This window comes from Electrona antarctica (assembly GCF_951216825.1).
Source record: "Electrona antarctica genome assembly, chromosome: 9".
In the NCBI taxonomy this organism is placed as follows: domain Eukaryota; kingdom Metazoa; phylum Chordata; class Actinopteri; order Myctophiformes; family Myctophidae; genus Electrona; species Electrona antarctica.
In genome coordinates this window covers 27,995,540-28,011,059 of record NC_136790.1, presented here as the reverse complement: position 1 = coordinate 28,011,059, position 15,520 = coordinate 27,995,540, and the positions used below count along the sequence as shown (strand labels likewise).

Genomic DNA, 15,520 nt, shown 5'->3' with positions numbered 1-15,520 from the left:
TTTTTGTGGGGGTTTTTTTTCTTCTTCTTCTTCTCCTTCTTCTTCTTCTTCCGCCAAAAATAGCTGTTCTGGCTGAACCGTGCAGTCGGTTTTCGCGAAACGCGGTAATCTGGTAGAGGGCCATGCCAAACAGTGACTATGCGAAGCCCATGACGATTGGCCAAATGGTGGCGCTTATAGCGCTCAATTGAAAATGCTAACTTTGAACATGCATAGCTCATGAACCGTTTGACCGTTGGCAATGACACTTTGATACACATATGTGTCTCCTCATGCCAAACAACTTTCGTGTTCTGACTTTTGACCTCTGACCTTTAGATCACCCGCCATTTTGAATTATATGAAATACAGTTAAAATGTATCTCCTCCCAGGTTCTTTGATCAAAATGCACATGTGTTTCCACATGTTCCTTGACTCATGGGGAACACATCTGTCACTTTGACAAGTAAGCTCCGCCCTCAGATTTTCCGCCATTTTGAGCAGTTTGAAGAATGCTTAAACCTGATTTTCTGCCTGGTTTTTTGAGCAATTTGTGTGAAACATTATACACACAATATATGGACCATTATCTGAAATTCCAGTTGAAGAGAACTTTGTACGTGAAAACATGAACAGCGAACACACTGTAATAATGGATAATGACATGCCCAAAACGAGGATACACATGATTGTTATCAAACTTGTAGTCACTGATTGTCTCTGTGTAGCTCAGTCAGTAGAGCTCTCGCCTTCAGACCACAAGGTTGTGTGTTCAAATCCGGGTAACGACACAACTCAAGCTCAAGTCAAGCCTGTGATTCTTATTTGTGCATATTGTTCTTATTGCGTATTGTCTTCTTTCTTGGTCCCGCCTTATAGCTGCTTGCAGCTATATTTATTTTATTTGTATTGCACTTTTTTGGCAAGCACCCAAAATTGTGCTCTGCATTGATTTAATCCATCCTAACTGGGCATCCATTCTCCAGCGCCCCAGGAGCAGCTCCAGCCCCAAAGGCAAAGAGCAAAAGCCAAATTTAAAACATGTAAGGGGTCAGAGCATCTCCTCTGACCCCTTACATGTTTTAAATGATGAATATCAACTGTTGCCCTCCATGAGGCGGTTTAGAGTCCCAATATATAAGAAAAACAGGCTAAAGAACTCTTTTGTACATCAGTCTGTTCTGCTTTTAAACCAAAATCAGTAAACCAAGAGGATATGTTCTATATGTTCTCAGTAGAATGGTCTTCTCTGGCTCTTAGAAGGAAACAACATGCTACCCTGTTCACGTATAAAGCTTTAATTGGTAAACTACCTCTGTATTTAACAAAACTGCTAGATCTCAATACATCAGCTTATGGTACTAGATCACAAGATATGCTTTTATTGAAGGTACCAAAAACTACTACTAAATTGGGAGATACTGCCTTCAGGGTGTATGCTCCACATTTATGGAATGGTTGTCAAAACAAATTGAAGTTGAATGTTTTTATTTCGTTTACTACTTTTAAGAGACTCTTAACTGACCTCACACTAGAGGAAGGCATATGCACCTGCTTTCTGTAACATTTGGTTACAAGGTTTTGTTTCTGTGTGTATGTGCTTGTGTATTATATTTGTTGTACTGTGTGTCCATTTCATGTATGTAAAATGTAAATGTTCTTATTTGTATACAGGGCGCCATTGAAAAAGAGACCCTGGTCTCAATTGGATTCCCCTGAAATAAAGGTTACAAACAAACAATTGTTCTTGTTCCTGTCTGCTTCTGTGATGTGTGTCCTGTAATGTACCTTGTGTGATGTATTGTGTATGTCCTGTCTGTATCTTGAACGGTGACGTCATGGACACAAAGCAAATTTCAGTGAAAGCTGACAATGAAGTTGTATCGTATCGTATCGTATCGTATCGTATCGTATCGTATCGTATCGTATCGTATCGTATCGTATCGTATCGTATCGTAAAGCAAAGAATAGGGTTGCTTTTCTCTGGAGCCATGTTGACTCCTATGACTTCATTTTGATGGCTCTCCATAAAACAAAAGAAGAACTATGTGGACCTGTGTTATGGGACATTAGAAATCTGTACAAGGCCAAGGAATAGGCTACCCTGAACAAGGAAACCGTGTGTGTGTGTGTGTGTGTGTGTGTGTGTGTGTGTGTGTGTGTGTGTGTGTGTGTGTGTGTGTGTGTGTGTGTGTGTGTGTGCGTGTGCGCGTGCGCGTGTGCGCGCGTGTGTGCGTGCATCCAGTGATCCAGAGTGAAAACACCAAAATGAGACCTCCCCCTTTATCTCCATGTTCAGTAGGCCTACTGTTAGCGATGCCTCAGCCCAATTGAGATGAACCATGCTATCCTTTATCCTTCATTTTCGAAGATGAACCTTGTTATGCTTCATCCTTCACCCCCTCAGCTGTTGCCTATGCCCGATAGGCCTATTGGCAGAACGACTGAAAATTCCTTCATAAATATACACCAAACAACTCCTCATAACTCCAAACCTGTATGTAAATAGGGAATAAAGGAATAGAAAGATATACTGTAGCAGGGGAGCATGCATATGGACATGCTGATTTTAATTAATGCTGAAATTATGAATACATGAATTTACACATTTTGTATAATTTCTTTGTCATCTGATCAGTTTTACAAACACAGGATATGATGTTATTACCCAAAGTGCCATGGACAGGGGCGTCCTCCTCCCTGAGCCAAGCTTGCGCCTGACCGCATACCTGAATGGGACTGTGTGTTACAATCCGTTTATACCTTCAGAAATGTGGATGGGAATGAGTCCTCACAGGGTTGGGTGGAAGGGGCTAAGGGTTTCATTGGGGTCGTCAGGTGAGCCCTCCATCTTGGGTGTTTCATTGACTAGGCCCACAACACCTCAAGAGGGTTCAACAGCAACACCTGGCGTCCCAGATGTGCCCCCCTCTGCTTTATCCCCTTCTACACCTCACTGATAAGACTAAATGGACTTGTGATGTGATGTGCGTGCATGTGTTTAATATGTATGTAAAATGACAAATGAAACTGAAGTATGAACATGAATCTCATTTGTCATTCATCACCTCGTTTGGAATGTCAGAGTGGCCATCTAATAATTGTCATAAGGCATTCACAAACACTCTAAACCAGCTGGAAGTGTAAATCACATATATAGCACCACTGTCTTCATGTGTGACATCAATATTCATTCTAGCTGGGCTTACATCAGGTAAGCAACATGGCAAGACTGCTGAATGAACATCATATTGACATATCATGTTTTATAAAAAATGAAATGAAAATGAAAATGAAATGAATATATATATATAATTAATATTTCCGCCCAGACATATTTGCGGTGCACACACACACACACACACACACACACACACACACACACACACACACACACACACACACACACACACACACAGAAACAGCGCATTGCGGTGAGATGAGATGCCAACTGGACTAGCACAGCGACGTCAGCCAATGAGAAAACCAGCTGGACTAGACTACTACATCGATGATAGACTAGCAGCTGGTAGAAAAATTGCAACTCCTACACCTACAGGTTGGTCTGTGAGGCCTGTCTAGTAATGGAACTAAAAAGGATAGCAGGTTCCTTCCTTTGCATGTGTTACAAGTACTTGCATATTGCAAGGTGTTGCGTGGCGAATCATTGGTGTGGTTTGGGCCTTACACACATTCTATACAACGACAAGATTAACCTATATTGATCCCCTGTGGGGAAATGTAAATGTTATATTTCCCCTCAGGGATCAATATAGGTTGATCTTGTCGTTTCATGTATAGAATATGTGTATAGGCCCACACAACAATGATTCACCACGCAACTCCTTTCAACTACTGTAAGTGTAAACACAGGATATGGTGTTCTTTATAATAATATATGCGTGTGTGCGTTTTCTTTTTCAAGTTCTTTGAAATAATGATTCTATCCTCTGGGATTCACTGGCGGTCCTTACAAACACATTTCTCCATATCTTTGCAGGAGATGAAAGCACACTTGTACTAACTATAGGCTTTATCCAGTGATCCATCCTTTCAATCCAATCCTTCAAAGATGAAACTTGTTATCCTTCACCTACTGGAATGTAGGCTATATAATGTAAATTAATTGCTTATTTTTCTTATTTTAATTCAGGAATTAATATTGTATCTATACATAAATATATAATTATAAATGTATAATCTATCACCAGTGCATTATGGCACTGACAGTGTCAATAAACCTGAAGCAGGATATCTGGATATTATTATCTAGACAACAGCGAATATGAAGTATAGGTATATAAGTACAGTCTACGATGAATATATTAATATTTGAGTGAATATAATTAAGTCTCACAACATTCATCCTTAGTGGGTTTGTGGCTGGATTGGCTCCTTGTCCCTGCTGGAACCCCATAGAAGGGATGAGAGGTGTTCACCAGGAATCCAGCTCTGGAATATAAACATAACTTTCAGCTGACAATTACCGAAACTAATTCCCCATTGGAATTAGGCTCCTACTCTTTGGAGCACCTCCTTGCCAAACGAGAGGTTAGTGTTACTGACATAGTTAGTCACTATTATGTGGGGGTGACACTACTACTGTCTGTTAGCATACACATAAATCAAGTATGTTATGCACTACAGTAGGTAACCTCCTAACTAAATCATAGTAAGTGATCATAATTATTTGAAATTTGCATGAACTGATTAGAGTGCACTAAGGAGCAGAGGCCCTGATGAGCATAAACAGTGGAGTTGGAACAAAGCCAAAATACAGCCAGAGGGATGTGTCTCTCTGTAGGGAAACACACCTGGGGCCTGTTTCACGAAACATGGATTAGAGGTTAAACCGGGATCTAACAGATATGCTGGTTTAATATATCCTGGATCAGCGATTAACCGGTTTCATGAAAGCTGGTTAATCTTGCCAGATTAATTTAGCCAGTTATGAAAGCAATGCCACACTAGTTACCATGTAAACTAATGCTGTGGATTTAGCCTGCTCCGGACCAGGCTAACAGCCAGGTTTAACCTATACCTGATGTCTTTACTGTTCATTAAGCAGTCGTCTGATCACAAACCAATGATTTTGTTCCACACTTATTATTATGGGTTTATTTTGCCTTATTTGTATTGGTCTGCATCATGAGCTTGTAGATCAGCTACTTTTGGTGAATGTTCCCCCAGAATAGGTTTGCTGTGGTGCAAGTGGTTAAGAAGAATGGATTTATTTATTTATTTGTAAAAGTGAAAACATTACAAAATATTACTATTACTCATTGTATTTTCTTATGCAACATATTACCATTGTAACATTTCACGCACCAACAGCCAAGAAGTGCATCACCCCAAGCCAGGATTGAACCCATGACCCACGGTTCACCAGTCTGGGCACTAACCTCATTCACCAAAGGTAGCTCCCTCAGAGGAGGGAGTTATTGCCAAATATCACTATGCTACAATATCATTATGCTTACAATAATAATTATATGACGATTTCATTATGACGTTTTAAGTTAAGAGTAGTGGTTAAATGTAGACTATATTTTTGGGGGTTAATCATTCAGTCTATCCATTATTAATTATCTCTTTTATTACAGCAGCAGTATTTTGTTTAGTAGCTTAAGTCCTTGTATCAGTAAGTCTGTGGAATAGATTAGTAAAGATACACGAAGAAGAAGGATCAGTAAATCTGTGCTCCACCGAATGGGTCTAGTGAGAAAAAGCCAGGCTTTACATTCAGCCAGGCTTTATGATCCTGGCTCGCCAAATCTGCCCATTCTAATCCTCGCTTTAGTGGAACAGAATAAACCAGGCTGTACAGACCGGGATTTAACAAGCCTGGTTTTGGCTTAAATCCTGGATTAGTAAATCCAAGTTTCGTGAAAAGCTGATAGAGGGAAATGAGGGCTAAAATGTTTATATACATAACAAATAGGCTAACAAAGTTACACAGTTGACCTTTATTGTGCTGCTTCTTTCATTCATTCTCAAATATATTAACACTATCAAAACATTAAGGTAATCAAAGTGAAATTCTAGCTGGCACTTCGAGCAGGTCAGCACTAGAAGACCTGAGGGGCGGTTTAGAACATATAGGCAGGCAGTCACATAGGTAGGAAGGTGCCAGACCATTGCAAGCTGTATAAACAAGTAAAAATATTTAAATCAATCCTAAAATCAACCGGGAGCCAATGTAATGAAGCTAAAACTGGAGTAATAATGTTCTCTCATCTTATAGTTAGGGGGGGGGGGGGGGGGGGGGGGGGGGGGGGGGGCGGTTGCCGCCTTTGAGTGGAGTATGCATGGGTCTGCTCTTATTGTAATGACTTGGTGCCTGTGATAACTGTATTGTCTGCCTTTTTAATATATGTATTATACTGTATGGATGTATTTCCTGAATGGGAGTCTATCTAAATTCAAGAGCCACTTATTGTCGTTATGGTTCATTGTCCTTGCCATGTCTTTGTATATTCAATCTTTTTATTTATAATAGTGTTGTGCCTGAGCTGTTTTTCTTTTCTTTTCTTTCTTTCTTGTGTTGTTTGTTATTATGTTTTTATTGTGTAATGTCTGTTTGTTGTTAAAACCAATAAATATACTATAAAAAAGTATTTTAATCACATTGTCAATTTTTTAAAATGTGTTTATAGGCTATTGTGTCTTTTGGAAATTCTATATTGTTTACAAATCATGTTCTATATATGTTTTTATTGTGTCATACATAGCATGGGTAGAGGCATAGGTCTCATATAAGCCCTTTGGGGCTGCTTGCCTCCTCGTAGCTCTTCCCCCGTATATTTTGTGTTTTCTTTTGTATTGTTTTTATACTGTGCTAAATAAAATCAAAATTCAATTCCCCCCCCCTTTTTTCTTTTACTGTAGTGTTACTTACATTATATACAGTCAGGTTACACATCTCTACAAATTATTGATTCCCTCAACTCAATTGATCAAAACATGAATCTAAAAATCATTGTTAGATTTTAATTGGACAAAATAAATAAATAAATAAAAACAAAGTCAAAATTGTTGAACCACTCCCTTGTTTGTCTTCTATGCATATAGTGTATGTGTTGGAGTATCAAAATATAATGTAAAAAAGAAAAACTAAAATACAAAATGTATCACATACCTGGTTTGCAGGTACATATCTCTTCTTGTCACATTTTGTCCAAAGTGCTTTTTAATTGCACTTTGAGCACAGAGCACTTTATGAGCATGATAAAATAAAGAAAAAATATTTTTCTAAGTCTCAGTTTAAGGAGTTTTTACTTCTATTTTCCATACGGTGAGCGAGTCTTTTCCTGTCAAAGTTTCCCCCACATTTTGTCCAATAAATCTTGGTACGGGTTTTTTTTTTTTTTGCCGTTTCTTGGTTTGATTTCCTACGTTGCATCTTACAGTTTCTGATAGGCACAATTAGCCTACGTAGTTCTATATTATGACATTGTTGATTAGGATGTTAGTTTGGCATGTAAAGAAAAAACAGGAAGACTGTTTTCAGAACCTCGGACAGCGACCCTTTATTCGGCACAGTGCACCATGCGCGCAGTTGCGCAAGCCAAACCTGGACGCATTTCACCTTTTAACAAATTGTTCCACCTCCCTTTTCCACTTACTTTTCGAATAGGAAAAGTTAGATAGGAATTACTTTTCTTTACCAAGTCACTCTGGATAAGAATGCATATACTGTAAATTGTAATTGTAAAACAATAACATGGATAATACAACCAACATGCCAATATAGTTAGCCACAGTTGAACTGACTGACTCAGAGAAGTTTTCAAGAAGGTTTCGAGTTACATGAAGAAAACATGCACTGACTGACTGCAGAATATCAGGTTACGGATTTATCTGGAGACAGGCTCTTTAAACTGAGGTACACGGAGCTGACCATCGCGGCATCTTCGTGCATGGACTCCTTCTCCTTCATACCGGACTGACCGACACACATCAACGCCACCAGCCTCTTATGAAGCGTTCCACTGAAGAACAAGTAGATGCAGGGATTTACGCAGCTGTTCAGACTGGCCATCAGCATCAGTATGGTAAAGGTTGCAGCTTCAACATGGAAACAAAAAATGTATAATAATAAAGCATTTATTAGTGACGTCGACTTATTCAGGTAGGGCATATTTTAAAGCGAAACAGCTTAGCCTACTTACTCTCTATGGGTGCCTCAGCGTCCCAGGCGGACCACAGCTGCACAGTGAAGAAAGGTGCCCAGCAGATTATGTAGGCGAGCACAATGACTACAGTCATCTTCACCGTCTTTATCCTTGCCTTTGACACCCCGGCCACGCAGCTCGCCCTCGAGCCGGACAGTGATCTTTTGGCCGTGTCGCCAGTTCGGTGCATTTTCATGTGGAAGTGAAGTTGCACAGTGCGACAAATGCGCACCTGGCATACCATCACGGTTAAAATCGGCAGCACAAATATGACCAGTGTCGTCCAGGTGACGTATGCTTTCAGCCCCCATGGCTTGATGAAGTCAGCCCAGCAGTCGTACACGCCAGGTGCAATTTCAACTCGGGAGAAGATGAAAACTTGAGGGGCACTTCCGATGAGAGATACGCTCCAGGCGACGCACACGGGGACGTTCCAGCGCGCTCTGCGCCTTTGAAATGTCACCATAGGGTTGCAGATGGCCTGATAGCGATCGATGGTCATCACTACTATCATGTAGGTTGAGGCAAACATACCGACGACCTGGAAGTATTTCACAAGACGACAAATGATGTCCGGACCAACGAACCTGTCCGTTATGTCCCATATGAGTTGAGGACAAACCTGGAAAAGCGTGACCGTCAAGTCAGCGATGCATAAGTGGAAAACGAAGATGCGCATCCTGGATAGCCGTTTTCTCCGCCGCCTCCACAGCACCAGTAACAGTCCAAAGTTTAGAATTCCTGCACATATGAATATGAAAGACAAAAGAGCTATTTCCACTTGAGCCAAGCGCTCATCTCGCGGCGTATCAGATAACCCAGACTCCATAGTATCATTTATATTTACACTGAGCCAAGTCATATTTCACTTTCACACATTTAAAAATATGTGAGTTTGAAGGATGTATTGTAAGGATAAACAAAACCCCAAAATTTGAAGCAAGTGAAGGTGAATAGAACAGAAAAATATATATCCTCTAGACTCAAAAGGTATTTATTTGAAGAAACATGTTGAATTCTACATGAACGTCAACCTTCCTTTACAACATGATTGGGACCCTGCACATGCAGTAGACTAGAGAATAAGGTGTGATCATGTGGGCTTTATAACCTCTTGAGCTGCACAAGGAGGAGCAATCTCTGTTTGTCAGACAGGCAGTGTACAGCAGTTAAAAGTATACTTGTATCATATACAAATGTAGTGCATGGAGAAGACATAAAAAAACTAATAGTATTTATAGCCTCAAGTAATTAAGCTTTACTATATTGAACATAACATCTCAAAAAGTATTTTTTATACTTTTGCTACAAATCATAACATCCCCCCAAAAATAATCTAAATTATAAGCCAAATACAGTCTTTCTATAACCGAAATAATGCAATACAGCTTTGTTTTCCCAGAACAGCAGTGATGGTAGCAATACTGACATCTATATAAATTCAGTTTTAGTGATAAACACAATGTTGATTTACAACTCCAGACTGCCAATCCTCACAGGCCTTTATTGCAGGCAGCAAATAAACTAACAGCAGAGCTCTGTAACAGCACAGATGCTACCATCAGTTCTTTCTGTCCATTCCAAATGTTTCCTCATATGGTGGCACCATATGATAGTACCAACAACACAATATGATTGTGTAATAACTCTTGAAATTTGCGTTAGGTAACAGAGATTACCCACGGCTAATGTAGTAAAAAAAACTCAACAAACTCTCATATGGATATAGCTTGAATTCGGTTTTCAACGGTAGGCCTATACTCTGTCTGGCCAATCGGTAACTGTTGGAGGTTGCTGTCATGGAAGAGACATCAGGGGACTTCTGAACGTTAACTCCATGACACGAGTTAAGCTAGCAGACTGTTAATGCCATACAGATACGTTATGAGCAAAAAAAAGAAAAAGCTTCTGCAGCACAAATTGTTTCGAAGTGTTCAGCTCTTGACGTGATTTAGGAGCTCTTCTTTCTCCATCTGGTAGTGACTTGTCTTCCAAACGTCACGGAGCTCCATCAGGGTGGTGCCTATCTCTTTGCCTGAAGTGATGCCCATCTTCCTCAGATCATGGCCGCTAACAGGGAAGCGTGGGACAGACCATCTGCAGAGCTCCGCCAGCAGCTTGTCCTCCCCTTGATACTTGAGCAGCTCGCACACTTTACTCTGGGAGTCCAATTCCCGACTCTGTTTAAAGAAAATATGGTGGAAATGTAATTCCTTCTGTTCAGCTGTTGGATGGAGCATCAGAACTACTGCAGTCAAATATTATTTAGATTAGAATATAGACCTAGACCTGCTAACTAGAGGACCACGCAAGTTGGGAACACTGTACGTCGGGAAGACAGGAATGATGCAAGTTGGGAATGCATTCCCCACTGGATCATGCAATACACATTGTACCTGTTGTCAGAGTACTCGCTAGTGATGTGCGGGCCGACCCGTTGTAGGGCAAGCAGGACCGGGTTATGATTCAGCAATTATCACGGGGCGGGCAGAGGCAGTTCAACACGCAAAGAAATACATTAAAATAAATGCTTTTTGGGTACCTTCTCTCTCTCCTATTCTGTCTCCCTCCCTTTCACTCCCCGTCTCTCTCCTCCTGGAATAATCTGAGATTGTGTTGCTTATTTTATCAATTATGCACAGCACAGCTGCATTTATAATGATATCCCCTCATGACAACTTTATCATTGAATGTGCCTTTAATTATAATGTTGGAGGCCTCTGTATCTACCTACTTTATCGTTTAATGTTCTCTCATTTACACAATTACAAAGGATAGGAAAAAGATTATTGTGGCTCAGGGGTAGAGTGGGCGGATGGGAACCGCAAGGTTGTCAGTTCAAACCCGGGCTCCCCCAGAGTTAGTGTCGAAGTGTCCTTGAGCAAGACTCTGAACCCCTAATTGCTCCCGATGTTGGTGCCTTGCATGTTTTCCTCTGTCATCGGTGTATGAATATGTGTGTGAATGGGTGAATGTAATGCACAAATATGTAAAGCGCCTTGGATAAAGGCGCCATATAAATGCACCATTTATACATATGATATATATAATTATAATAATAATTTAATTGAACAATCAATGGGTTTATAAACAGGCACCGGTCTACTCTGGCACGATGCTCGCCTGGCTAGTACGATGCAACTTGGGAATGCTCGTCACCTATTTTATTTCTTTTTAAGATTTGTTTTTGGCTTTTCTGGGAGAGACATGCAGCAAAGGTCGTCATGAACGGGACCCGCTGTCATGCCAAAGCCTATATGTGGCATGCGCCTGGACCACTTGGCCAGCGGGCGCCCCGCTCGTCACCTATTGTACCCAGAAAATAAACACCCGTTACTGGCAGGTGGCTCAAAATGAGAGCCATTACCCACAGAAGCAAATCGTATAGCAGGATACTTTCAGACTCAGGAGTCTGGCAGGAGGAGTTATACCTTGTTGTAAAGGTGCCTAATGAATGATACAAATAATATGAAAAACAATACCAATTGGTATTATTGAAGGGGAGAAATAATCGATCGAAATTAAGTTTCAGAATTTTTTGTGGACAGTTTATATAAATAATGTTAGATGCTGATAATCCTGCTATGTGCTATCTGTACTGCAAATACTGTACTGAAACATTTGTCTCAGGGCAATAAATAAACTTTTCATCCACGGCACCCCTGAATTCCATTGTTACTTTATAGCACCTGTTGTCGTAAAAAATATTAATTACAGTATGTAAATCTTTCCCCCTAAGTCTGTCACTAGGAAAACTGGAGAGAATATTTGTTTCCATTAGGACAGACTGAAAATATCTTTTATACTTAACGATTAACCACTTGAACCCCAGCATCCCTATTCTGGGGGGAACATTAACCAAAAATAGCAGATCTACAAGCTCACAACGTAGATCTTGTATAGCTATTTTTGGTGAAGAGACTTTGTTTACTGTAGACTAGAAGAAAGTGGATACATCGAAGGGACATTGATAAATTCCAAATATTAATCACAGTATTCTAATCTGCAACACCCCTGGACTTCCATCACGGCACCCACTTTGAGAAACCCTGAACTATAAATCTCTCCTCTCATTTGTTAGTTACACCACTGATTATTTACTAAGTTAAGTGGGAATGCTCAAACTTACATCTATGATGAAGTCAGTGAAGGGCTTGAGGCTGTCTGGGTAATCCTGACTTTTGTGAAGCTCTCGTCTGTGTTTTATGAGGAAGAGAACTAGAGTTTTCTCCTCCTTGGACACCTTCAGTCGCAGGTCCATCCTCTCTACCTCCTCAGGGCAGCGGAAAAGAGCAGCCAGGAGTGTCATGGGTTTAGGAGAGTGGTCCTTGGCATGCTTCCACACTCGTTTCATCTCTTCAATAGCACCATCTACTGGTAAACCTGAGTGAGGACATATTTAATGAACAGAGGGGAGAATGTCTACAAAACAACTTGTGATAAATGGCTCAGAAAAATGGAAATGTACAAAACAATTTTTTGATTGAGCTGGTGTAGATCTTTGCAGAGTGCTCTCCCATAATTGTGGTCCCATCTGTTACTTTGTATTCTTAAGTAAAAATGTACCGTGCCTATTGCCTAATAAAATATTTTTGACAAAACACCTACAGTAAAACAAACTTTGTACCACAAAGCCAAACCATCACACTACCACAAACACTCACATCCATTTAGTCACTCACCAATGTACTGGGCCAATCCCAGATCATACATGAGCTCCACAAGATGAGCTGCGTGGCTCCCAACCATCATTTTCTTGAGTTCTACCCAAATACGCTCTCCTGCTATCCCTGCCAGGCCACGGGCATTCTCCCTGATGGCCTCCATGGTCTCAGGATCATGGTCATCTGGCTCCAAGGCCACTCTGCCATAGAACCTAGGGTAAAATCATTGAAAGACATTAAGTTCATATAATCTCATTGGCTAACCACACCAAACCCATACCTAAAGTATCAGTTTAATAATACAACTAGTTTTTCCCTTCCCAAATGTATAGATGCTCGTACAAGCTTCATGCACCATGGTGGATTTGAACCCTTAGGCTTAGACTCTGCGGTGGTGGACAGATTGTGTCCAAAAACACAATAAACTTGATCTCTGGCGTCACATGATTAAAACGTATCATTTATGTTATGTCTCGAGGTAGTGTTTGTTTTGCAATGTGTTATAAAAGACATAAAAGATATAAATAAATAAATCATACAAAAACAAAATTAAATCATATCATGCAGATTTTTGATATCCCATACTAGTCTGCTATAAAGTACACTTAAACCATAACCTCACGAGAACTCCCACAAACTTTGTTTGTGGGAGGCTATTTTACAAAAAACAAACAAAAAAACAATCATGAACATAAAGAAATGCCAATCATGCATGATCGACAGGTATTAATCACAAACATTTTAATGTTATATAAATTAATTTAGCTCAGCTCTGTCTGTTTACCGCAATGTTATGAATCTACTGCCAGTTCAGGAGCTACTACCTTTTAGTAATCAAATAGCAACATATGAAAATTGATGATTGTTAAGTTTGCTGAACTATGATCAAAGAAGATTATGGTTGAATCACTTTCAATGAAATCATTTAAATAGAATATATATATTTTTTTTAATTGTGACTAAGCCTTGCCTTCCCAAATGAAACACTAATGTCCAAATCCAATCTAAGAGGAGTAAATGCTCTTGAGCACATGAATTGTAGTTCCACTTTAAATTCTTAATAAGGCTCATTTAAAAGAGAATGTATATCTTGGACTAGTAAAAAGATGTCAGTCCACCTGAAATAACGCAGAATTCTCAAGTAGTCCTCTTGGATCCTTTTTTCAGCGCTGCCAACAAACCGAACTTTACGTTTCTGTAGGTCTTCATATCCATTGAAATAATCATATAAGGTTCCATCTAACCCTGTAAGACAAAATACCACAAAACATGGTGTTGCATTTCACTGACTGAAGAAAACAGTAATAAGTCTTGTTTGTCAGTGGCCATTTTTAGAGATTGCACATTACTGGTATACCTAAGAACATTGAGTTGATGGTGAGATCTCTCCGCTCAGAATCTTTCTCCCAGTCAGTGGTGAATTCTACCTCGGCATGTCTTCCATCTGTCGTAACGTCCACTCGCAACGTGGTCACTTCAAAGTTCTCATTGTGTAGCTAGAAAGGATATTTAATGTCATTAAAGATATTTGGCTTTTGGTCTTCAGGCAGAGGCACCGGGCCACTCTGCTACAGTAAACATGTTCAACAGACCATTGGCAATCTTAAGCTCGATTCATACCAAGTCTCACACCGAGAACAGCCGACCTGCAAGCTCACAACGCGGCATGGAAGCAACACGTTGTGACCTTGTAGGTCTGTCACTGTGGCTGCTGATTTCGGCATGCAAAACCACCATTGTGCGACAAGAGCATAAATGAGGGCTTTACTCTGGCCGTAATGGTCCCATGCTCCTCTCCCCTGTTGTTGATCAGCCTGATCCCTGCAGTCTGGAACATGGTCTTCATCTGCTCTGGGGTGGCTGTGGTGGCAAAGTCCACATCCTCTGGACGCTTCGCAGACAGGAGATCCCGTACAGCACCCCCTGCTATCCTCAGTTCATACTGGTGCTTCTCAAACAGTTCTACCAAGATCACAAGAACATGATATCGCACTTTAAGACACGTAACAGCTATTTAGGCAATTTAACCACTGTGCAATTTTGTTGTGCAACGGCGACGCACTGAAAGGCTCACCTGCTATGCCAGTCAGACCATCGGTGAACAAGGACTGAAACTGACTGGTTTTCAGCTTCATGGTAATGAGACTTCTGCAACTCCAAACTGAGCTTGGTCTGCTATTTACCAGAGGTTTCAATAATCTGCTCCACATCTGCGGGGGGGAATTAAAATACAGTACGGTAATTTAAATACGTGCGGCTGTGTGTTTCTGTAGTTAACGTTCAGCTGTCCTTGCCTCAACAGCCATCATGGTCATGGACCTGGCTGTCTGTCACCTGTCACATATATTGCTGACCCTCGATCGCCCCGGCCAATAAGGTGAGCGTACCGGCCTCGTTTGCAAAACACACCGTTTCAACTCACTCTTCTAATAACAACGGTAGTGGTAGAGAGTAGAGACTAACTAACCTGCGGCAGAACGTGAAGAGTTTACGCTATGAAAAGCAACAATCACTCCATGACATCCTTCTGCGATCCGCCAACATGCATGTAGTGCAGGAAGTGTTTTCATCACGTGTGGTGTTCGCTGACCAGTGGGACAATGTTTCGTCATAAGAAGGCGGGACGACGGGACGTCATACGTTTGCGTTAAAATAAAAAATAGTCATGATAATGATATATAAAGGTTATTCTGAACATTCTA

General features: G+C 40.6%; 2 protein-coding genes across 2 annotated transcripts; both read right to left on the bottom strand.

The window, feature by feature from the left end:
* Nucleotides 1–7,823: 7,823 nt before the first annotated feature.
* avpr2b.1 (arginine vasopressin receptor 2b, tandem duplicate, 1) lies at nucleotides 7,824–8,983 on the bottom strand (the record flags this gene model as incomplete). The annotated part of the gene is made up of 2 exons (XM_079510630.1): nucleotides 7,824–8,047; nucleotides 8,152–8,983. The coding sequence occupies 2 exons, from the start codon at nucleotides 8,981–8,983 to the stop codon at nucleotides 7,824–7,826; spliced, it is 1,056 nt and encodes a 351-aa protein (XP_079366756.1).
* Nucleotides 8,984–9,132: 149 nt separating this feature from the next.
* trnt1 (tRNA nucleotidyl transferase, CCA-adding, 1) lies at nucleotides 9,133–15,397 on the bottom strand. Its single transcript, XM_079511015.1, has 8 exons — nucleotides 15,286–15,397; nucleotides 14,893–15,028; nucleotides 14,587–14,780; nucleotides 14,176–14,314; nucleotides 13,937–14,063; nucleotides 12,837–13,030; nucleotides 12,284–12,537; nucleotides 9,133–10,334 (listed from the first exon to the last, which is right to left on the bottom strand). Exons 2-8 carry the CDS (start codon nucleotides 15,026–15,028, stop codon nucleotides 10,089–10,091), a joined length of 1,290 nt encoding a protein of 429 aa, XP_079367141.1. The 5' UTR covers nucleotides 15,286–15,397; the 3' UTR covers nucleotides 9,133–10,088.
* Nucleotides 15,398–15,520: the final 123 nt, after the last annotated feature.